Genomic DNA, 23,058 nt, shown 5'->3' on the forward strand with positions numbered 1-23,058 from the left:
TATCCACATTCAATACCGTTCTGATGGAAGCCTTTTCAACCTAAGGCAACTGAAGGCCCACACTAAGACCTTAAACCATCTTGTCCAGGAGCTGCTTTATGCTGATGACGCCACCCTTGTTGCCCACACAGGAGCAGCTCTGCAGTGTTTAACATCCTGCTTTGCAGACGCTGCTGAGCTCTTTGGGCTGGAAGTCAGTTTAAAGAAAACAGAAGTTCTCTATCAACCGGCACTTCAGGAAGTTTTCCATCATCCCCATATCACCATTGGCAAATCAGAGCTCAAATCAGTCCAGCAGTTTAATTACCTGGGCAGCCTCATCTCCTTGGATGGTAAGATTGACGGAGAGATAGACAACAGGTTAGCAAAGGCATACAGTGCCTTCGGAAAGCTTCATAAAAGAGTTTGGCAAAATAAACACTTGAAGAAAAGTACCAAGGTCAGTGTTTACAGAGCCATAGTGCTGTCTACTCTCTTATATGGATCCGAATCATGGGTCATCTACCGCCACCACTTGCGACTCCTGGAACGCTTCCATCAACGCTGTCTCCATACGATCCTAAACATCCACTGGTCAGATGATGTGACCAACACATCTGTTCTAGAACAAGCAGCAGTCACAAGTATTGAGGCCATGTTGCTGAGAACACAGCTGCGTTGGGCAGGGCACGTCTCCAGGATGAAGGACCAACCACCACCTCCCTAAGATCTTGCTTTATGGTGAACTTGCCACCAGCTGCTGCATGAGAGGAGCCCCGAAGAAAAGATACAAGGACCCTCTGAAACAACATCTCAGCCTTGGCCATATTGATCAACATAACTGGTCTACTCTGGCCTCCAACCAGGAGGTCTGGAGACAGACCATCTATAATGCTGCTGATGCCTTTGAGAATGCACGCAGGATCACCCTTGAGGAGAAAAGGCAACGCAGAAAGAATCGTGCCTTGCAGAATTTACCATCTAAGGAGTCTTTCTGCTGTGCCTTTTGCAATCGGACATGCCTGCCTCGTATTGGCCTTTTTAGCCATCAGCGTGCTTGTGACAAACCTGGGTAGAGCCCTTTCCTGATTCTTCGTTCGCAAAGCCCAGCCATGATGAGTGTTTCTGCCACAACTGAGATGTTCATCTTGTCATCCTTGTAGCTCACCTTGGACTTGCTGAAGTCTGCTATTAGGTCACCTCTCAGCGTTCTCTTCATCAGACAAAAAAAGACTAGCCATATTCTTACCATCTGTACTGTATATAGCTGTTGGCTATAGTGGTAGATCAGAGAGAGTCCATCATCTCCATTATTCTCATTATCTTCCTCTGATTTGATTGGTAATAAATTCAGTTAATTTCCCCAAGTTGAGTCTGATTTTCCCATGATGACAATTGGTGAGGTATCTCTCCCTTTTCTTATCACAACCCATGAGCCTTTGATTATATTTTCTCTCTCCTGACAAGTCAAAGATGGGGAGTGATAGAGAAGTCTTGGTGGGAACCTGGTGTTCAGTTAAGGTAAACCCACCACACTACCAAAACTGCTTCCTGGATTCGTGTGGCTACCCTCTTTTTGAGTCCCTTTAACTGGAAACAAGTAAGAATTGAGAACATCCCAAATGACACTGAACTGCTGTGCTTAGGCAGCTGAACTCAGTCTTAAATGTTTGCATATCAGGTGTTTAAATTGGTACAAATGAATCCTATATCTAACATATAATTAAATATAAATATATGTATAAAATTCCATTTTGACACTGGGGTTTTAGTTGATAATTATTGTACGTAACTGTGAGTACTTAAACAGGTACTCAGGCACTAAACTGAGTTTCCATATGTCAGTGTCATCAAGGGAGACAGATATACAGGATCAGGCAACTTAAGAAACTGAGTCTGTCTATTCTAACAGAGGTATTTCACACTACTGGAGGAATCATTTCACCATAATATTTGTACTGTATTGTACTATTCAGAAAATGCATAGCTTGGTTATTTATAGATCTGAAAGTTGTACAAGTAACTCCAGTGTAGGTGAAAACACTAAGTTAAAGCTCTAGATTGAGATTAGGATACTAAAATATTTTTCTACATTAGCTTTTGGTAGGTGACTGCCATGTCCTCTGCCTCAGGGTATGTTTTTATTTTCCTCTGCCCCACAAAAATCAATAGACACTACCTGGTATTATTTAGTTCTTCAGTGTCTCAGAAAAAAATGTTAGACATTTTCAGAGTTTCTTACTTCTACTCCGCATGGAATCACAGAGGAAACAATCCCTCCTCTTTCTGTGATTGCTTCCACTGGGAGGCTATCTATAATTTCTTAATAAAATCTCATGAGACGCCAAAGGTAAATAAAGTGGTCGTTTTATCTGTGTTAGTATAAATCATGCAACTGACACAACAGTCTACACTTCCTCTGTACCCTACTGATCATATTCTCTAGGATCAACTAAGGCAGTGGATTCTACTTGAATTCCCACTACAGAAGGTTGAGAACAGTTTTGTTTTTAATAGTACAGGTGGGGCTGTTTTTATTTCTGAAGGATTAATCTGAGTTAGTTGCAAACAAACCAGACTCAGAATTATAATTCGCTTGCACTTATGCTGTATCTCAGATACTATGTGGACCTTTTATCTCAATAAGCTTTATGTATACATAAGTCACCTCAGAGCTAGACATAGAAACCTCTAATGGGCTCCTTCAGATATGTTTGGAGGGTTTTTTAAATATCAAATTGAATATATCCCTGTGGGACTTCACAATTCCATCACAGTTCATGGGATATACATGATATAACTTCAGAAATGTTTAGATGTAGAAAATAAAACATTGGCAATGTGAATGTCTATCTATAAGCTCATAACCTATAATTTCTTTATACTGGATGGACAATATCATAGCATCATTCATCTAGCTTATTTTAGATCCGCATCTTAGATGAGACAGGACTTGGAATGCTTATTTATCTCCGTGAAATATAAAGTTAAAAAAGCATACCTTAATTTTTAAAATTAAAAATTCTGAATTGAGCAGATAGATTGGAAAAAATTGGTTTCTAGAAACACAGCAACAAAGTGTCTGAACTTTTACAATGTCTTTAAATTGTGGTGTAACATATTGCTATGAATTTAAGCCTGTGTAGTTAGGTTTCATTGTATTAATTTATTGCAGGTGGATAAGCTCATCTTTCTTCTACAGAATGGGTGGGAGGAATGAAACCAAAGTCATGTATTTCATTCTCCTGGGTTTTCCCACCACTGCTGAACTGCAGCTGCTTCTCTTCTCTGCTTTACTTCTTGCTTATTTATCAACTGTGTTGGAAAACTTCCTTATCATTCTCATAATCCAAAATAATCACAGTCTGCAAAAACCCATGTATTTCTTCCTAGGGAATCTGTCTTTCTTAGAGATCTGGTATGTTTCTGTCATTGAGCCAAAGATGCTTATAGACATCCTCTCTCATGACAAATATATCTCATTCCAGGGGTGCATAACACAGTTGTATTTCTTTGTGACTTTCGTTTGTACTGAGTATATTCTGTTAGCTGTTATGGCCTATGACCGTTTCTTGGCCATATGCAAACCTCTCAGATATTCACTCATCATGAATCATCAGTTTTGTGTTCAGTTGATAGTTGGGTGTTGGATGTGTGGTTTGACCACTTCTTCTATCAAGCTGAGCTTTATAGCCCAGCTCTCGTTCTGTGATGTAGGTGAAATCAATCATTATTTCTGTGATATTTCACCCTTACTGAATATCTCCTGCAGTGATTCCTCTTTGGCTGAGCTAGTGGACTTCATCTTGGCTCTGATGGTCATCATGGTACCTCTTTGCACTGTGGTGACCTCCTATACTTGCATCATGTTCACTGTGTTGAAGATCCCTTCTTCTCAGGGGAGGCAAAAGGCCTTTTCCACCTGCAGCTCCCATTTGACTGTAGTGTTATTGTTCTACTCCACCACTCTTTTCACTTATGCCCATCCTAAGCTCATGTATACCTACAGTGCTAACAAGTTGGTATCAGTCCTGTACACAGTAGTTGTGCCACTCCTGAATCCTCTTATATATTGTTTTAGAAACAAGGAAGTCTGGTTTGCTCTGGGAAAGACCTTTACTTGCACAAGACACATCTGAGAAATCAAATACAGACTCCTGGAGAAGGGACTTTGTGGAGATCAACTGGCAGTGCTGATGAGCTAAAGTCAGGAGGTCCAGACCTTAATCCATGCCAAAATGAAACTCTCCTATTCATGCATGCAGTGCCCATATTTCCTGAACTAGAGCTTAATAAATCTGTTAGATCTATGTATATACTATGGCTTTGATTTGAGATGACTGGGGTTTTTTTGTTTGTTTTCCCCCAAAGAATCTATGTTGTCACCCATTCTTAAGTCTGCACCTGAATGACTGCTCCAGTTTTCAAGAGAAGTTTTGGAAATGCTAGAAACTGAACCCCAGATTTGTTTTCCCTAGATAGTTTACTAGGTCCAGTAAACATTGCGAAATGCATGTAAAAATCAGATACCTACATCCGATTTATTTACTCTGAGGTTCCATTATTGTCCCTTGAAATGAATAGGCAATGGAAAAGGATGAGTAATTTTAATGTTCTTAGATAGCTGGTGTAGGATAAAATGAACCCAGCCTCTGAAGAAGACAACTTTTCTTTAACAGCGGTAGAGAAAGTATAATGTGAGTAGTCCAAGCCGCTCGCATGGTACAGCTGCAACTGTCACTTGGCCTCTGTCAACAGAACCCTAGTCCCCTGAATATCCTTTTTGCACACCAAATAATTTGCTCCATGAAGAAATTCAAATACAACTGAAAGGACAGATCACTTCAATGTTTTCTTCAGACTGCATGAGCCTTGGATCCAGCAGTATTCCAGCAGGAGTCATGATCTTATGCACAAGTCTGGAAAGACTGAGTTAAACACTGATCATCTGGTGAAATGGTGCCTCTAAGAAAACTACTTCATGTTCAGAATATCACAGTGTTTCAAAACATTTAATATTCTCTAACAAACAAACAAATAAATCTGTCAGTCAAGTGCATCCCTATATGGCCATATTAAATATGGGTTTGAGTTTATGACTGAGACTGTAGTTTCTGATATTCTGTGCTCTTTATTAGCATATGGCCTTTTCAGATTTTGCAGTTCATGAAACATCCAGCTTTCCAGGGAAGAAACCGCAAGACACTTGCTGGAAGAACTTGTCTATGCATATTGTTGTCATGTATCGCCAGAGATAAAATTGTTTCAAATCAGACCTTTGTGAAGACTTGAGCACAAGGTTAAGGAGAGGTGTCAAGAACAGCCTGAAGTTAACCATAATGGGGAGCTATCACCAGAAATGTAGGATGCTGTCTGTATAACAGGTATTAGCAGAAAATCTGTGATGAGAAAATAGGTAACTGACACAATATGAATATACATTACAATATGAACCATTGGAAAGGAGTCAAAAAATCCAGTAATTCTTTAGATCTGCATTAAAGATCAATAGCTACAGATACAGGTAGATATAGATTCCTCTAAAAATACCTAAAAATTAGACATTGAAGTCTAATGTCTATTTAGACATCTAGGTAAACTACCCTAGGCTCCTTTACAATTCATGCATATGGATTATCACCCTAAAGGATATTTATTCTATTTATCTATAACATATGCCTTTATGTTCAGCCATCTCTAGGAAAACAGGAATCATGAATAACAGTTACTTAGAAAGACAAATGCAATCACTCCAAACATCCCTTCATTCTCTTTCTTTCCCCCAGTTTTTATTGCTGAGCATGATGCTATATGGTTGAGAATATCCCTTTGGTCAGTTGGAGTCAGCTGTCCCAGTTGTGTTCCCTCACAACTTCTTGCCCACCTCCAGCGTCCTTGCTGGCAGAGTTGTACAAGAAGCAGAAAAGGCCTTGACACTGTGCCAGTGTTGTTCAGCAATAACTAAAACATTCCTGTGTCCTCAACACTGTTTTCATCACAAATCCAGAATTTAGCCCCATACGAGCTACTATGAAGTAATTTAACTCTATCCAAGCCAAAATCAGTACAGTGTCAGGTCACTTTGTTCTTATTACAGTATATTAAATTATTTATACACCAATAATCACCTAATCTATTTCTTCTCTTATTTCAGTTTTTCGTTTATAAAGTGCAAATGATAGCATTTCAGTACTCCATAGTGAGTTTTCCATTGAAGTATTAAATTTTGCAAGGTGTTAAGTTCCTTTAATACAGTGATTTGGCTACACACATTGACACTGGGTTTAAGGCACTGATCTGAAGGTGATTGTTTTGAAATTAATGTCAAGAAAAACTTTCAAACACACTGTGAAGAGGATTATCATCCAATTATTATGGGGTTTAGGTACACTAATTACGGTGTCATTAGAAAACAGAGGTTTCTAAGTGTTCTTAGGAAAAGAGAAAACACAGAAAAGTCTTATAAAAATACAGTCTTTTTGAGAATACAAGTTATCTCTTGCATCTAAAAGTTTATGTCTGACAGCTTTCCTAATAAACACTTCTGTAAATTCAATGTTAGGTGTAAATAAGTCACCTCCCACAAGTAATGTAGGTAAGACTGGAAGTTCAATTTTAGATTTTGAGACCCTTACTATCTCTCTTAATCTTGCTTTCTGTCTCTGGGAGCTGATGGGAATGTATGCAAATGTAAAATAGTCTGGTTTTAGAAGAAATTGATCTATCATGAGTCACAAAATTTGAGACGCTTTTATATCAAGAAGAGAAACATCTATTTCATGTAGATTTATTTAAAACTACAGACCAAAACAACAAAATATAGTCTGCTTTAAATAAATGTGATTCTCCTGTGTTGAGAAGAATGCAAGTTTGCTTGTTGAAAAACAGCAGCATGTCCTAGGGTGTCTGAGATACCCACACAGGAGTTGTGAGATGCTTCTTTTCTTCCTGGAGTGGTTTCTGGATTCCAGATCAGTTTTCCATTAGAGGCTGAACACTAATGTGAATCACGTTTCTAAGCTTTAGGTGGTGAGTACACTTTCCCTCCCTGTCAGAGAAGAGAGCACATTTAGAGGAAAGTTGGTTTTGGTTAGCGAAGAGAAACATATTGGATGGGGAGAAGGCAAGGGTGTCGGTTCTATTTCCAAAATCTGGAAGGAAACAGATTGTAATGGCTAACAGGGTTTTGATTAGGTCCACGATGTTTTGCTTAGCAAAAAGAGACCTACAAGGAGCAGGAAGAGTTCTATACAAGAAACAGTGAAAAAGCAAGGGTAAAAAAGCCACAGAAGCAGCATTAGACTTTATTGTTTGTGTTTTGGTTTTTCTTCTTCTGCAGGCAAAGACAAATGGCACAAGGGAAAAATATCTCATTTGAGGTTCAGATGTCTGCTGTGAAGATCCAAGACTCTAGAAATTAAATCCCTAGTGGTTTTATGCACACCTATTAAAGTATATATAAGCAACATGCTAAGGAGAATACCCTTAGAATCAGTGAGATGAAAGGCCAGTGATGTATTGATTACCAAGAGACTACTGAAAAATTAGTGGAGTAGAAAATATGTTCAATTATTTTGACAATGTGTTCAAGAAATCTGAATTCCAAAAAACAAACCTGGCTTTAATCACAGTATTACAAGGTATGTGTATTGTGGTTTGTGAAGTCTGAGCTTTGCTTTGCTAAATGTAGTGATAGAATTGGACTAAAAATAGTTGTTTCCTCTTTTTTTGACTACATAGCATATAGTAATAAGGGCTTATGAATACAGTCAGCTCTTCTAGAAAGTAAGTCTGCTAACAGGAAGCCCGTATTTAATGTGTCTACATTCCAGACTTTCTGCTTTTCATCAACCGAGAGACAGTTCCAGAGATTCTTCAGATCTCAGAGGAATTAAAAATCTTCCCCTCTCACTGGCTATAAAAGTAGCTCCAGCATCTTCACTCTTAGCTTAGGCTTTTGTTAGTCTCTTTTAAAAAGACATTTACTTAGAGCAGTAGTAATTGTTATTTCAACTAAACAATTTTTGATAGCATGCAGCATCCCTTTCAGTTGACAATATGTTTGATTATTATGAAGTTTACATCTGTTACATTTAAATCATTGATGGATACACATAAAAAAAATAATAATTTAAATATAAGGTCAGTTAGGTCAGACAAGATCACACATCCATCACATGGCTGACCACAGTGACATGTAATTTTGAAATTTTCCTTTCCATTATTGTGGACAAAAGTATCTCTTTTTTTCTTATTATTTTCTTGCTAGTTTGATTCCTTTAACAAAGACAGATACCTCTAAGGGACTGTTTTTCTCCTTTTTTGAACAAGTATGGTGGGGGTAGAAGAATCAAACTGTGGATGCATCTGTTTCTCTCTTTTGACAATAGGGGAAGCTTTAGCATTAGTGGAAGCTATAGACAACAGGCTTGAATAAGCTTTGACCAGGTGATCGACCTTTACTGTCTAAACTTGAGTTCTCTGTACACAAAAATCCCAAGAGAAACTAGTCAAAATATTTGAAGAGCAAGCTTACACAAAGAGAAGTTCCTTCTCCAAATTTATTTCCCTTTTCTAAGGCACGGGTAAATAAGAACAAAGAAGTAAATAGAGCTTCCAAGGGCACCCAGAGACAAGGGTACATTTCAAGGACAATAAAGAAATGGCTGAAGTGTTGTGTTAAAAATTAATTCAGTGTTTTAAAAAGTTTAGATACATGTGGGTTACGAAAAATTATCTAATGGAAATAACAGCAAACCAAACAAAATACTGGATGGGGATACCTATCACTCAGCTTTATACATCTATGTACATCTTTATACTTACAGAATATTTAGCTATGCCTGAGCTGGACTTCCCTTTAGGTCAGTGGAGAAAACCAGAAAATCTTAAAACATTACTCATACCTTCTATGTAAATATTCTAAAGTGAGAGTGCTTATTTCTGAATTTAAAGGTAATCTAAACTATGAGTTCTAATGTAGGCATCAACCCACTGAAAGTATTCAAGCCTAGTTCAGATGACACCCAGCTTACGAAAATAAAACTACTAAATAGAACTGAAAAGGAATTACTTGGAACATTCTGTCAATTAGTGTGAGAATTAACATTTGAATAGAGAAAATTTATTTCAGAAATCTCAACATTTGAGGGGTTTGTTTCAAGTACTATTAAAAAAAGAAAAAAACTCGGTTTCTCATATAAAGAAGTGTTACCTTTTTTAATAATAGGTTTTTTCTTTTAAAAAAATCCACATTCTTTAAATGCATTTCTTGGTTTATATATATTTTTAATTGTTTTGCATCATCTGAAGGAGCATATTCTTTTTTTTTTGTTTGTTTAGGGGAGAACAGTCTTTTGTGGGCTAGTTGTAGTCTCAGGATAAGACTTTTTCCTACCCAGTTAAACCTGAAATAGGTCTTTAACTGTAGAATGAAATGTCTGTTTCTAGTTGATTAAATTAAAATAGTTTTAGATAAGCTGCATGCAGAGGGTTTCATTATACTGAAGATAATATCACAGGGTAATTAGTTTACAAATTTTTAAAAATTAATTTACAAATAGTTTACAAAAATATACAGATATGATAGATTAATCAATTTTCTAATCTTTTCCATCTGTCTATTTTTTATATTTCTTATCTTTGATATATCTCACTGTTTGTCTTATTCTTCTAATTGCTTCTCCAGGCAAACTACTTGAAATCCACTGCATCCTAATTTCCTTTCGGAACACCATCTGAAAAAAAAAATGGAAAACCACACCAAGATAACTGAGTTCATTTTGGTTGGGTTCAAATCTCATCCAGGATCACAACTCTTCCTCTCTGTTCTCTTTTCAATAATGTATGCTGTCACTGTTGTAGGAAATGTCTGCATGATACTCATCATTAGAATGAACTCCAAACTGCACACTCCAATGTACTTTTTCCTAGAGAACTTGTCAACTTTGGACATCTGCTATTCCTCTGTCATCACTCCCAGAGCAACACTGATATTCTCACTGGACAGAAGAAACATTTCCTACAATGGCTGTGCTTCACAAATGTTCTTCTTCTCTCTCTTTGGTACAACAGAAGCCTTCTTTCTTGCTGTGATGGCTTATGATCGCTTCACTGCCATCTGCAATCCACTGCTGTACCAAGTGATTATGAATAAAAGACTCTGCGTTTTCATGGTGATGGCCTCTTATCTGTCAGGTTGCATCAATTGTACCATCCAGACAGGCTTTACATTCAGTTTGTCCTTTTGTGGGCCCAAAGAAATAAACCACTTCTTCTGTGATGTTGTTGCAGTGATGCATGCTTCCTGTTCAGACACACTCGTCAATGAACTAGTAATGCTGGCTGTGTGCGGATCCATTATTGCGGGCACTGCCTTGGTGGTTTTTATCTCCTATGCTTACATAATCATCACAATTGTCCAAATGCCTTCAGCTGAAAGCAGGCACAAGGCCTTCTCCACCTGCTCTTCTCACATGATGACCATCTGCTTGTTCTTCGGGACAGTTTTCTTCATGTATGCTCAGCCTGGAGCCACATCTTCACCTGACAAAAGTAACACCATCTCAATCTTCTATACTATCGTTATTCCCATGCTAAACCCTTTCATCTACACCCTTCGAAACAAGGAGGTAAAAGGGTCTCTGAAAAAACAATTAAAAAGGAAAGGCTTTTTTAAGCACCTTTACTAAGGTTGAGAATCATCACAGTGACCAATTTGGTACAGACAGGTGCTTAGAATGTAAAAAAAGGGACATCAGGGCTTGCTTTCAAGAGTTTTTTGTGTTTCTAGATGGGCAGTGTCATGGATGAAAGTAGGAGATACAAAAAAACCTAAGAGAATCTAGATCAGATGAAGATGTGGATTCGTTTAACCGTATTTAGGCATTTACAATCCATTTGAGCTGTAATTTAGAGCCCTCTTATAGCCATTCAAAAGATAAAAGCATTTTAAAGGCATAATCAATCCAATTGGATTGGACAATCTAAAGTGTATCTAAGTGCATTGGATATCTAAAATAGGACATAAAACTCAGACTCTGGCAGTACCTTATTCGTGTGCCTCAGAACAGAGGCAGTTCAGGTGGAGGCATTCTTATTGCAAACATCCAGAGTCAAATTAGATCAAACAAGAGTTAACTGAAAGACTTATTTCTCTGTGAATCCTTGTCTTTTTAATTATTTTTTTTCCTTTTTTGCTTTTAATCACTTCTCTTTCAGTGGAACCACTGAAATTAAGATTAAAACCATTAAGCATTAATGGGCAATTGAAATATTGTGCTTGAAATGGTCTTTGACAAAAACCAAACAAAAAACCAAACAGATTCTCTTTCCGTGTGTTTGTGTGCATGTTCACGCGAGTGTTTGTAACAGGATGGGAGCTATTTCTTTGTGATAGGCAAACCTGTAACAACAATCATCTGACATAACATGAAGGTAAGGTTTGAGTTCAACTTTACAGCCCTTGCAGTAGTTTGAAATTCTGGTTTTAAAAAAATGCACATTTCAGGAAATACCAACTTGAAACTTCAGCATCAAATGTCTGAAGCATGGACTCTTGAGTTACCATATAAGCATTGTCCTACCAGAAGACTGTTCAATTCTCATTGTATTGCAACATAAGATAGAGCTGGCTAGAAATCAGAAGTCACCTTTCAGAGAAAGTAAATATTTAAATTATTTGTTTACTTTCTACTTAAAAGAAAGAATATCACTGTGAAATAAATCACTACCCATAGTTACCTCTTTCTCTCTCTCAGGTATCTGTGCTACAAGCTCAAATACACGTCTATCTTCCCCTGCATATGGAACCATCCTATATGGTAGGGAAAAATACCAGAGGAATATCCGTTTGTGTAGATCATGAACCATTGGAATTTCTATGAGCATCTTCCAAAGAACTAAATTAGTAGAAAACATCTATATGGAATGTAGCTTCACTCTCCCATATCTATGTTCAGGTACAAAAGAGATCTCTGCACCTGAAGGTTAGTATTTTCTAGCAAGCCTCAGCAAAGGGTCCCTTCTGGTTACCACTACATCTGGTAGTTAAAAAACATGAAGTGGTACTCATACAGAAAGGTTTTACTTCATTAGCATATGCAGGGCATGAGAAGAAATATGTATTTTCAAATTGTATATGTACTTTTTGAAGTGAAAAAAAATGTATTTTCAAGTTAATGAAACACAGTTCAGCTTTGGTCACTGTTTGGGCCATTCCTGAGACTCAGCTCCTGTCAGCTGCATCGTTTGAAACAGAGTACACCCACAACGCCCCCTGCACTGCTCTTTTTCAGCCTCTCTCAGGGCAGCATGCCAAGCTCCCTGAGGGCTCCTGCTTCTAGGGTTGCAGACAGCTTGTTTCTGCTGAACAATTGCCAACACAGACACTTCTTGCTGAGCTTTGTCTTTTAGTGTTTCTCCACAACCTTGTTCACAAGGCTGCATTTCTTTAGTGAACATCAATTGAACAATGGTGGTTTCATGGCCTGCACTGCGGGTATCTGCTTCACCATGGACCTCCATGGGCTGCACTGGGGGGGGGAAACTAAACCGTGGTCCTCTCCATGGGCTGCAGGGGAGTCTCTGCTCTTTGATCCCTGCAGCACCTCCTCTTCCTTCTTTTTCACTGACCTTGGTGTCCAAAGGGCTATTTCTCTCATACATTTCTCGACCCTCTCTCACACAGCTGCTGTGCAGTGTTTTTAACCTTTCTTAAATATATTATTGACAGAGGTGCAACCAGCGTCAGCGATGGGCTCAGTTTTGGGCAGTGATGTGTCTGTTTTGGAGCCAGTTGAAACTGTCTCTGTCTGAGATGGGGAGAGCCTCTGGTCTGTTTTCACAAAGGCCACTCTGCAGTCCTTGTGTCACCAAAACCTTGTCACATAAACCAAATACACTCCATTTCATTTTTATTTCTGGGAGATAGAGAATTCAGTCTACACAGAATAATAACTAATTATTATTATGTCCTTGTTACAGAAACATATTCACATTCTTATAAGCATCACTGCATTGCCCAAAACAAAGCCTATGACAAAAATAAGCCCGGTAATAATTCCAAGTCATTCTTCAAGCAGAGCAAGACAGGAAGTCCTGAGGTCTGCAGAGCTAACACAAAGTCTAGGACTCGCCAATTGCAATGCCAAGACCATATTTCTTTATCTGTAGCACTGTGTCAACTTCCTCCTGTCAGGGCTTGCAGTATAATTGTGGTTTTCTCAAAATTAGCTTGGTTGCAGGCAGGACCAATTAACTCTATACTAGACACGTTTATTATGGATATTGAAGAACTGACATTTGCTTTCACACCGTAGCAAATCCAGAGGCTTCCTTGACAAGAAGCGAGCAGGAATGGATCATCTTTATTCTCTTGTGCAAATCCAGACTCATTCTTGGATCATAATGGGTATGGAAATGCATTGGTTTCCAGCCTCAAGGGTGTGCCCAACACAGCTGTCCTAGGGCAACTGGAGATAAGGTAGGCACAAGCACTGAACATCATCCCTCCGTGTCATACATTTTAGGTCCTGTGTACCAAGCAGGATGGCTAGAGCAGGTGGACACTAATTTTTTTCATACAAACACAGGTCTGTGCACTACTCCTGACTTCTAGTCCAAGGTTGCTTTGTGACTGTTCTGTTTTTCTCTAGGATAGAGTTAATTTTCCTCAAAATAGCTCATAGGGTGCTATGTTCTGGATTTGTGCTGAAAACACTGTTGATCATACAGGGATGTTTCAGTTATTGCTTACACAGAGACAAGGTCTTTTCTGCTTCTCACATCACCCCACCACCGAGGAGACTGGGGGTGCACAAGAAATTAGGAGGAAACACAACTGGTTCCACTGACCCCCAACTGACCAAAGGGATATTCCATACCACATGATAGCATGTTCAGCAATAAAACTAGGAGGAAGGTTGGCTGCTGCTTGGAGAATGGCCAGGCATCAGTAATTTGGTGTTGAGCATTTGTTTTCATTTGCATTAACACCATTGTGTTTCTGGTATTTTATTTCTCTCTTTTTGTTATTTTCATTATGATTTAGCATTATTATTTCATTTCAATTATTAAACTGTTTTTATCTCAACCCACAAGTTTTCTCACTTTTACTGTTCCCATTCTCCCCCTCCCATTCCCGTGGGGAGGAGTGGCAAGTTCCGGGTTCCTTAGTTGCCAGGTGGAGTTAAACCATAACAGTCCTCTTCTGTGCTCCAAGTGTAGCTTGAACACACAACCCCAACATTATGAGTCTCACGTTCCACTGACTGAGCTAGCTGGGGAATGGGATACTTGCTGCAGCTGTTGGAGGTGTCCAGATCTGACTGGCAACTGGCTCTTCCACATAGCAGTTCTGCTGTGAGGACAGTCGTGGGCACAGTGCTGGATGTAGGCAGATGTATTCCCCAGAAGGTTATTGTTTTCACTATTTAACACTTTCTAACGGAGACATGCAACAAAAGCTGTCAATGACTTCAGCTCAGGTCAACTGAGGAGAGTTTTGTCAAATCCAAAGCCATCATTACCCTGGTTATTACCACAGTCTGGTCTCCCCCTTTAAGTATGCCAAAGAGGTGGGAAATTGTGAAGAGTTCATTTGTGCTTTCTTGTTTCTTTTCTGCTCACTGAGACCACTGCAGCATGTCGGGGGCAGTCCAGAGCTTTCAGGTAACCCCGTCCTGTAGCATGGATCTGTGCTTGTTTTGTCCCTCCAGCATTAAAGAGAATCATCTGGTGAGGGGGGGCTGGGCACATGAAGTTCAGCAATGCCAAGCGCAAAGTCCTCCACTTGTCTTGGGGCAATCTCCAATATCAATACAGGGGATGAATGGATTGAGAGCAGCCTTGCAGAGAAAGACTTGGGATAGTGGAGGATGAAAAACTGAGCTGGTAATGTGTACTTAGAGCCTAGAAAGTCAGTCATATCCTGGGTTGCGTCAAAAGAAGTGCAGCCAGCAAGTCAAGGGAGGTGATGCTCCCCCTCTACTATGCTCTTGAGACCCCCCATGGTGTACTGCATCAGGCTCTGGGGCCTCCAGAACGAGAAAGACACAGATCTGTTGGAGCAAGTCCAGAGGAGCCCACAAAGGTGCTCAGAGGGCTGGAGCACCTCTGCTATGGGGACAGCCTGATAGAGCTGGGCTTGTTCAGTCTGGAAAAGAGAAAGTTCTGGGGAGACCTTATTGCAGCCTTTCAATAAGGAGGATTTGCGAGTAAGACAGAAAGACCTTTTAAGAGAGCTTGTGGTGACTGTACAGTTTTGAATTGAAAGAAGGCAGATTTAAATAATATGTAAGGAAGAAATTTTTTATGAAGAGCGTGGTAAGACACTAGCACAGGTTGCCCAGAGAAGTTGTAGATGCCCCATCACTGGAAAGGTTTAAGGCTAGGTTGGATGGGGCTTTGAGCGACCTGGTCTAGTGAATGATGTCCCTGCCCATGGTAAGGGATTTGAACAAGGTCACTCTCTGGAACTTCAGGGCTCTGAAGGTCACTTCCAATCCAAACCCAAACCATTCTCTGATACTATGATTCTCACATGTCTGAGCAGCAGTTTTGGGCAGGCTTTGTCCCTTGACAGAAGCAGAAGTGTGGGGCTTCATCAGGTGCTGGTGCTGGGGCTCTGTTACAGGTTGGGACTGACTCGTGGCAGGTTTCTTGTTAGATGGATATAGTGCAGTTGTGAGGAGGAAGTGAGAAATGGCATGCTGGATTTTGTCTTTCTAGGAAGTTCTATCCAGTGAAACACCATGAGAGAAAAGTATGTGGAGGGAAAATACAAGTTTGAGACATATCCAAAGTTCCCTTAAAACTGTCTTTTTTTGACAGTTTACATTGTAGGACCTACTAGGCTGCACTCAGGTACAGCCATCTGTACTTTACAGGGGAGTTAGAAAGAGAATGTGCATACAGCCTGCAAGCACCTCCAGCTAACATCACCATTGTGACAGAGGCTGGGCAGACCACATTGTGTATGGAGAGTAGCTCCTGCTCACCCACCCACCTGCCAGTACATGCCACACAAGAAGCCAGGTGTTCCATCTTTCATCCTGTGAACCACAGGGATGCCTTTTCCTGTCCAAATAACTCCTAGTCTCAGATTTCCAGCTGGTTCCTCCTAGAAACCCAGTTTCTTCTTTGCTTACCACAGGACCTGCGACTTTTATACAGCTGGTGGTGAGAGGGATAAGGACAGCTGAGGGCTGCCCAGGGAAGTGGTGGAGTCACCATCCCTGGAAGTGTTCAAAGAAAAGAGTGACGTGACACTTAGTGCAACGATTTAGCTGACATGGTGGTATTTGGTCAAACTTGATGATCTTGGAGGTCTTTTCCAATCTTAATGATTCTGTGACTATGACAGAGTGGGCTATGGGGGAAGGAAGACAGATGGACAGAGAGGTAGAGCAATGACTATGGCTGTGTTCACAGGCAGGGACAGATGATTAGGTGGACTGAGCTGCAGATAGGTAGGTAGAAATATCTCCAGCACTTCTTACTATTTCAGAACAGCCACCAATGCATCTTGCTTACAGGCTGGTGTCACCCTCTGCTCTTCACAGGACATGGATAACAGCAGATGACAAAACAGGCTTCTGTGTGTCCGAAAGCAAAGGCTGCCCCAGCTGCCTGCAGGTGGGAAGTCGAGTCTCCAACGTGTGTTTTATCACATCTCAGAAGAGACATTTCAAGTGCAGTGGCAGAATTACATCCTTGAAGGAATTTCTTTTCCCATGACCCTGAAGAGACATGCAGGAAGGAAGGTGTCAGAGGTGAGGGAGACTCAGCATCAATGAGAACAGCCCCTGCCTCATTCCCAACTGCACAATTCTTCATTTTTGATTAGCAATATTAATAATCAGTTAACAGGATGACAGAATCATAGAATCCCAGATGGGTTTAGGTTGAAAGGGACCTTTAAAGGTCATCCTGCCCAACTCCCCTACTATGGGTAGCAACACTTTCCACTAGACCATGTTGCTCCAAGCCCCGTCCAACCTGGCCTTGGACACTTCCAGGGATGGGGCAGCCACAGCTTCTCTAGGCATTTATTTCAGCTCTTTTAACGAACTAATTCATTGCCCTGACGAACTCCTCGGGTTACCGTCTGCCCGCTCCTGCCCAGGTCAGCGTTGTACCTGCTGCCGGGGTGCTCCCGCTTGGCTGCGCAGCCCCTCGGCTTTTTTCCGTTCCCTCGTGTCTCCCGCTCCGCTCCACGCGGGTTTTCCAGCTCGTTCCAGGGAGCGGCCCCGCCCCCTGCGGCGCTGGCCCTTTTAGTGCCCCTCCCTTCCGCCGGGGGGCGCCGTCTGCGGGGGGAGGAAGGGCGCGTGCGCCGTTGGCGCTGCCAGGCGCATGCGCGGCTCAGCCATGCGGGTGGTGGTGGGTGAGTGGGGGGGCCTTGCTGAGGGGGGACAGTGAGGGAAGGGGGACAGTGAGAGCGTGCGGGGGACAGTGAGAGCGTGCGGGGACACCGTGAGCGTGCGGGGTCAGTGAGCGTGCGGGGGACACCGTGAGCGTGCGGGGAGACCTTGAGCGTGCGGGGTCAGTGAGCGTGCGGGGTCAGTGAGAGCGTGCGGGGTCAGTGAGCGTGCGGGGTCAGTGAGCGTGCGGGGTCAGTGAGAGCGTGCGGGGACACCGTGAGTGTGCGGAGAGACCTTGAGCGTGCGGGGAGACCTTGAGCGTGCGGGGAGACCGTGAGCGTGCGGGGACACTGTGAGTGTGCAGGGGGACCGTGAGCGTGCGGGGTCAGTGAGCGTGGGCAGCCCTGTGATCGCGGCGCAGTTTTGAAGGGGAACCAACCCCCTCTCCCGCCCATGGTGCGGGGCCCGGCGGGGGGGCGCCCTGGGCCCGCAGTGATGCCCCCGCATCCGGGGTCCAGATCCTGGGTGACGGCCTATCTGTCTCTCCCCAGGTGGAGGGACTGGCTTCGTGGGCAGAGCCCTGACCCAGCTGCTGCGGAGCCGCGGGCACCAAGTGACCCACGTGTCTCGACAGGGGGGCAAGGATCGGATCAGCTGGGTGCGAGATGAGAGCGGTCACAGGAGGGGGCCGTGGCAGGGCCGAGGAACAAGCCCGCTGGCCCTGGCCTGCCATGGCATAGAGGGAATCTGCCGCAGGGAATCTGACTCCTATGGATGTACTTTTGGGCTCCTGGGTGCTCCATGGGTCACAGTCATTGGAATGGGTACTGCTGTAGTTCCAAGGAGCAAAACCTTCTCCATTCATGCTTGTGCTCCAGGCAGTGTCAGGAAGGAACTGGCTGGAGTTCATAGGAGCCTGCCCTGCTTGGTTGTTGGGAAGGCTTGAGCAGAGGGGAGGCTTGATATGTGATGTTTCTGTTACTCCTGCCTAGGAAGAGTTGTCCCGCACTGGACTGCCCCTGTGTGATGCCGTGGTCAACTTGGCTGGCGAAAATGTGCTCAACCCTTTCCGCAGGTAACTTGATCTCCCATAGTGCTGTTGGGACAAGGTGAAGGCAAGACAGTTCGGTGCTTGTCAGGGAATGTGGAAAGGGAGGAAACAACATGTCCAGGAAGCTCTTGGGTTAACTAACTGTTGACATCTGTATCCTCAGGTATCCAAAACATTTCTGTGGGCCTGTTAGGTCCTGAGAGACCTTTGGAAGAAAGGTTCCTTTCTGAATCTACAGCTGGAAGTCAAAAAAATTAGTTCTACTTTTCCAAAAGGACATTGGATGCCTCCATTTGATAATGCAAAATCAGAACCAAAGTTTGACTTCTATGAGGAACACCATCTCTGTTGTCCAGCTGCTCTGCTGCCTTTGTCCTAAGGCAGTCCAAAACTCACAGTGTTTTGAGGGAAGTGAAGAGCAACCATCTCCCAAAGTTCCCCTGCATTTAGGTTATAAGGTCACATGTCCTCCCGCTGCTCTGGGGTGGGGGGGAGTTCCCATGACTCCTCCTGTGCTTGTGAGCAGGTGTCTGCCGGGTTCCCGCTTGGTGCTGTTGTTTCCTAGGTTATCCTTGTGAGGAATATAATCTGTGGCTCTCCCTTTCCCAGATGGGGTGATGCCTTCTGCAGGGAAGTCATCAGCAGCCGGGTTGAGACCACAAAGACCTTGGCCAAAGCCATTGTTGATGCTGAACAGCCACCCCGTGCTTGGGTCCTCGTCACTGGCGTAGGTATTGGTTGGGCCCGGCCAAGATATGACTCATGCTGACCTGGAGAGGTTTTACCTCCAGACAGAAACACGCTTCCAGGGGAACACATCTTGCCCTGAAATGTCAGCTTTATTGCCATCAACGTCAGTGTGTTTAGGCAAACCTTGATCAGCTTTTTGGTACTGCTGAAGAGGAATCTGAGTCCATATGCTTTCTCTTGGTGTCATTAGGACAGCACCTTTTCTGTGTTTTCCTGGGAAAGCCTCTAGGCATCCTGTAGAACCGATTTGTTTAGACAAATTGTAGCACCTCAACTGAATGCCTCTGCATATCTCCAGCTTTGCATTTTTGCTTGCTACAGTCTTGAAAGCTGATGTAGTTTATCTTCTGTAATGCCCAATTTTAGTGCAGGTGCCGTTCTGTGCAGCCAGTTCAGTGTGTTGCCTGCAGGCCTACTTGGTTTTTGGGGCTGCCAGCTCAATCTCAGTATTAGTGTATCCCACTGAACTCGTAGAGCACATCGGTAGTTGAAAAACTCATCAGCATTGCCCTGTGCTGTTCATATGGGGATGTCCCTGGTGGAGTGATGAAGTTCACGGAATCGTAGAATCCCAGAATGGTTTGGACTGGAAGGGACCTTAAAGACCATCCAGTTCCACCCCTCTGCCATAGGCAGAGACACTTTCCATCAGACCTGGTTGCTCCAAGCCCCGTCCAACCTGGTCTTGAATGCTTCCAGGGATGGGGCAGCAACAGTTTCTCTGGGCAACCTGCGCTAGTGCCTTCCCACTCTCACGGAAGAATTTCTTCCTAGTATCCAATCTAAACCTACTCTGTTTGAAGCCATTTGTCCTTTTGTCAGTCATTGTCAGTAGTCTCTCTTCAACTTTCTTGTCGGCTCCCTTCAGGCACTGGAAGGCCACAAGTAGGTCACCTCGAAGCCGTTTCTTTTCCAAGCTGAGCAATCCCAATTGTTTCAGCTTTTTCTCATAGAAGTTCTGGGCTCCTGAAGGCAGGGAAGATGGTCCATTGGGGAAGGGGGGGTTGGTCTCATCATTCAACCCTGACCCCATTTCTGCTGTTACCCTTCAGGCTATTACTGCCCCAGTCCCACAGCTGAGTATACTGAAGACAGTCCTGGAGGGAATTTTGACTTCTTCTCACGCCTGGTGAGCTCCTGGGAGGCTGCAGCTCTCATCCCTGGGAGCCCAGCTCGTGGAGTTGTGGTGAGATCAGGTGAGATCAGGTCCCTGAGGGGCCTGTTAAGGGTGACTGCATTGGTTCTGGTGCAGAAGTGTGAAGAGGTGGGAAAAGGCCATCAGTTCTTCTGTCTCTTCTTGCTGGGGTCCTGTTCCAATCCAGCCCTCTAAGGAGTGTCTCCTGCTTGTAGGTCTGGGCATGAAGGAGGCTTTTGCCGTTTTGGGCAGGGGACCTGGTCTCACTCTCTTCTTCCCACAGGTGTAGTGCTGGGTCGAGGTGGTGGTGCAATCTCTCAAATGCTTTGGCCTTTCCGTCTGGGACTTGGAGGCCCCTTGGGCTCTGGGCTCCAGCCCTTCCCATGGATCCATATTCGGGACCTGGCTGGGATTGTGTGTCACGCCCTGGAGAGTGAGTGCCTGCAAGGTGTCCTCAACGGTGTTGCCCCGTCCTCCTCTGCCACCTCCAACGGCACCTTTGCTCGGGAGTTTGCTGCAGCCCTGGGGCGCCCAGCCCTGCTACCAGTGCCTGCCTGGGCTGTGCGGGCTGTCTTTGGGGCAGAGCGGGCTGTCATGCTGCTGGAGGGACAGAGGGTGCTGCCGAAACGCACCCTGGAGAGTGGCTACTGCTTCATCTTCCCTGACCTGGCTGGAGCTCTGAAGGAGATTGTGGCTTGAGGCTTCCTTGGCTGGGCTGGGCCGGGCCCTGTTTTTGTGAGCTCACATGCACTCACCTGGGTGAAAGAGGGGAGCCCTGCCCCTTGACACTTCCCCATCCCCATCCAGAAAGAGTGAGCGATCTTTTCCCCATCTGTCTCCCTGTGTGCACCCCCAGTTTGAGTCATCCCTCTTACTGCCATCTGCAATCTCTGCGTTAGCTGCATTGCATTTGGGGAAGGGCACAAGCCCCTCAAAGGATTGTGACTGTGGAATTGCACATCTTTCTTTTTCCACAATGTGCATGTGAACTGCTGGCAAAGTAGCTGGGGGTGGGATGTCTTCTTCCCTGAGAGGTGGGTGGCAGCAGGAAACTGGTTGTAGTTATTAGCTGTTGTAATTCTTCCGTGGTACTGGAAGTTTTTCCCCATCTTTCCTTCATGATGACATAGAAACCTACTTACGCTCTTCTGCTTTGCCTTTCTCAATCTCAGTGGTTGTGCTGGTTTAAAGGTAAACCGTCAGGGGAAATGAACCCAACTCAAAAGAGATTGTAAGTCAGAATAACAATTTAATAAAAATAATACAATAAATACAATTATACAGACGACCAATTGGTTTTAGCCCACAAAAACCCAGATGTATAACCCAGCACCCTGGGGCACGAACAGAATGTTGTTTGTTGGCTCCCATGCTGAGCTCCACGTGATCCCCTGAGTCCAAAAGTAAAAGGAGAGGAGAAAAACGTGTTGGTGCGAGTGACGGTCGCAGTCTGGTTGAGAGTGGTGGTCACAGTCTGGTCGAGGTTCTGGTCCTTCTCTGGATCCCGTGGGTGGTACCAGAAGTCCCAAGACACAAGAGTGAGTTCCTACTGGCTCCCAGAGCTGCTACCACAGGCTGTGGTGCCTGCTCCCTCTCTCCCCCATCTGACTTCAGTATTGGTCCCAAATCCATGCATGCTGGCTCCCCAGTAGCTGACACTTAGCCCTTGCAGTGCTCACATGGGACAGTGAGGTTGCTCAGAGAGTTATGGAAGGATAGAATAAGCCAGGATGCGTTGTGGTCATGTGTAGAGCTCAGTCAGACCAGCACTGACTGGCCCTGTTTTACACCCACCCAGCCTCTTATAACCCTTTTCTGTCTAACCCCCTTTTGGCTGCTCACTACCCTTGCCTGTTCCCTCACCAACTAACACATCCAACATCCTGGCTACTCAAGTTTGTATCCTTAGTTGCAAAGTCCTGGCTGCCTATAGCTTCTTGAGAGCTCATCAGTTGGTGTGAATGGTGGCATTTTTTTCTGGTTATTGGCTTTGTTAATGTTAATAGGTCAGGTTTTCTAACTCTCTTTTGTTTCCCTCCCTTTCCTTCCCTACTGTAAAAATAAATGTTCTCAGCCTTACCCCTTCAGGTGACTGATCAGGTTTGTTTTTATCACGTCTGGCTCCCCATCATGTGTCTGGTTTATCTCTGTGTTGTTTATGGCTCCTTTGACCAGATATCCCTAAATGAGCAGACATGCTCCTTCCACATCCCCTGATACTGCCCCACTGCCAGGAATTTTGGCAGAAGCTGCACTCCTCCTTGATCTGCTGGAGCCCAATGGGCTCCCTATGGGCTGTGCTCATGGGGGCAATGACCCCTCTGGGCATTGAAAGGGTTGGTTGTGTGTGTGCAGGGGCTGTGATCGCTGGCCTCATCAGAGGCAATAGGCAGGAAGATGCTGAGGCATTTAAAATCAGTAGCACCTCTGTAAGTGTATCAGTTTGTACAGGCAAGTCCAGTGTATGATAGGTGCATCTCTCCAGGCACCGGGATGTGGGATGTCTGTGGCTGAATGGATCCTGGGGTTTTGGTCTCATTCCAGCCAAGCTGAGTGATCTGCACTGGTGCCTTGCTTTGCAGTTAGCTTTGGGCTGACTGCTGAGTTGCATCACAGTATCAAAGACAGCTTAATTCGGAGTTTTTGGAACCACTGATAGTTCTGCACCATTTGCGTTGTTAGTCCACCTTACACATTCTTTCACAAATTGTGAGACATTGCTGTTTTCCTAATAAAAGTTGTCATTTCCCTTCCTTGTACCTCTTTATTTCCACTGAACCATG

General features: G+C 43.6%; 3 protein-coding genes and 1 long non-coding RNA gene across 9 annotated transcripts in view; 3 read left to right on the top strand and 1 right to left on the bottom strand.

Moving 5' to 3' along the window:
• The window catches only part of SDR39U1 (short chain dehydrogenase/reductase family 39U member 1), a 33,229-nt gene extending 10,205 nt beyond the window's left edge, over nt 1-23,024 (top strand). The window contains exons 1-6 of one of the 6 annotated variants that reach the window (XM_027724672.2): nt 17,332-17,362; nt 17,891-17,997; nt 18,332-18,414; nt 19,000-19,121; nt 20,193-20,336; nt 20,559-23,024. In XM_027724672.2, the coding sequence (XP_027580473.1) occupies nt 17,332-17,362; nt 17,891-17,997; nt 18,332-18,414; nt 19,000-19,121; nt 20,193-20,336; nt 20,559-20,974 (903 nt within the window). In that variant the 3' untranslated portion in view covers nt 20,975-23,024. Of the gene's footprint in view, nt 1-17,322; nt 17,363-17,504; nt 17,692-17,865; nt 18,415-18,999; nt 19,122-20,192; nt 20,337-20,558 lie in introns of those variants that run through there. The other 5 variants (XM_027724674.2, XM_039384960.1, XM_039384961.1 and 2 more) reach the window with 5 other exon arrangements.
• On the top strand, nt 3,183-4,118 carry LOC113989777 (olfactory receptor 6Y1-like). The gene has a single exon (XM_027724669.2). It carries the CDS (start codon nt 3,183-3,185, stop codon nt 4,116-4,118), a length of 936 nt encoding a protein of 311 aa, XP_027580470.2.
• Nucleotides 9,723-10,670, top strand: LOC113989778 (olfactory receptor 1052-like). The gene has a single exon (XM_027724670.2). The coding sequence runs from the start codon at nt 9,729-9,731 to the stop codon at nt 10,668-10,670; it is 942 nt and encodes a 313-aa protein (XP_027580471.1). The 5' UTR covers nt 9,723-9,728.
• LOC113989784 lies at nt 16,382-17,375 on the bottom strand. Its single transcript, XR_003541392.2, has 2 exons — nt 17,118-17,375; nt 16,382-16,718 (listed from the first exon to the last, which is right to left on the bottom strand). It is a non-coding gene; the product is annotated as an uncharacterized LOC113989784 (long non-coding RNA).
• Nucleotides 23,025-23,058: the final 34 nt, after the last annotated feature.

Source organism: Pipra filicauda, unplaced genomic scaffold (genome assembly GCF_003945595.2).
Source record: "Pipra filicauda isolate LSUMZ 115617 unplaced genomic scaffold, ASM394559v2 scaffold388_size762695_pilon, whole genome shotgun sequence".
Lineage (NCBI taxonomy): Eukaryota > Metazoa > Chordata > Aves > Passeriformes > Pipridae > Pipra > Pipra filicauda.

What these genes read in the sequence shown, in the direction of transcription:
- LOC113989777 (XM_027724669.2), top strand. Translation starts at nt 3,183, where the DNA reads ATGGGTGGGAGGAATGAAACCAAAGTCATGTATTTCATTCTCCTGGGT.
- LOC113989778 (XM_027724670.2), top strand. Translation starts at nt 9,729, where the DNA reads ATGGAAAACCACACCAAGATAACTGAGTTCATTTTGGTTGGGTTCAAA.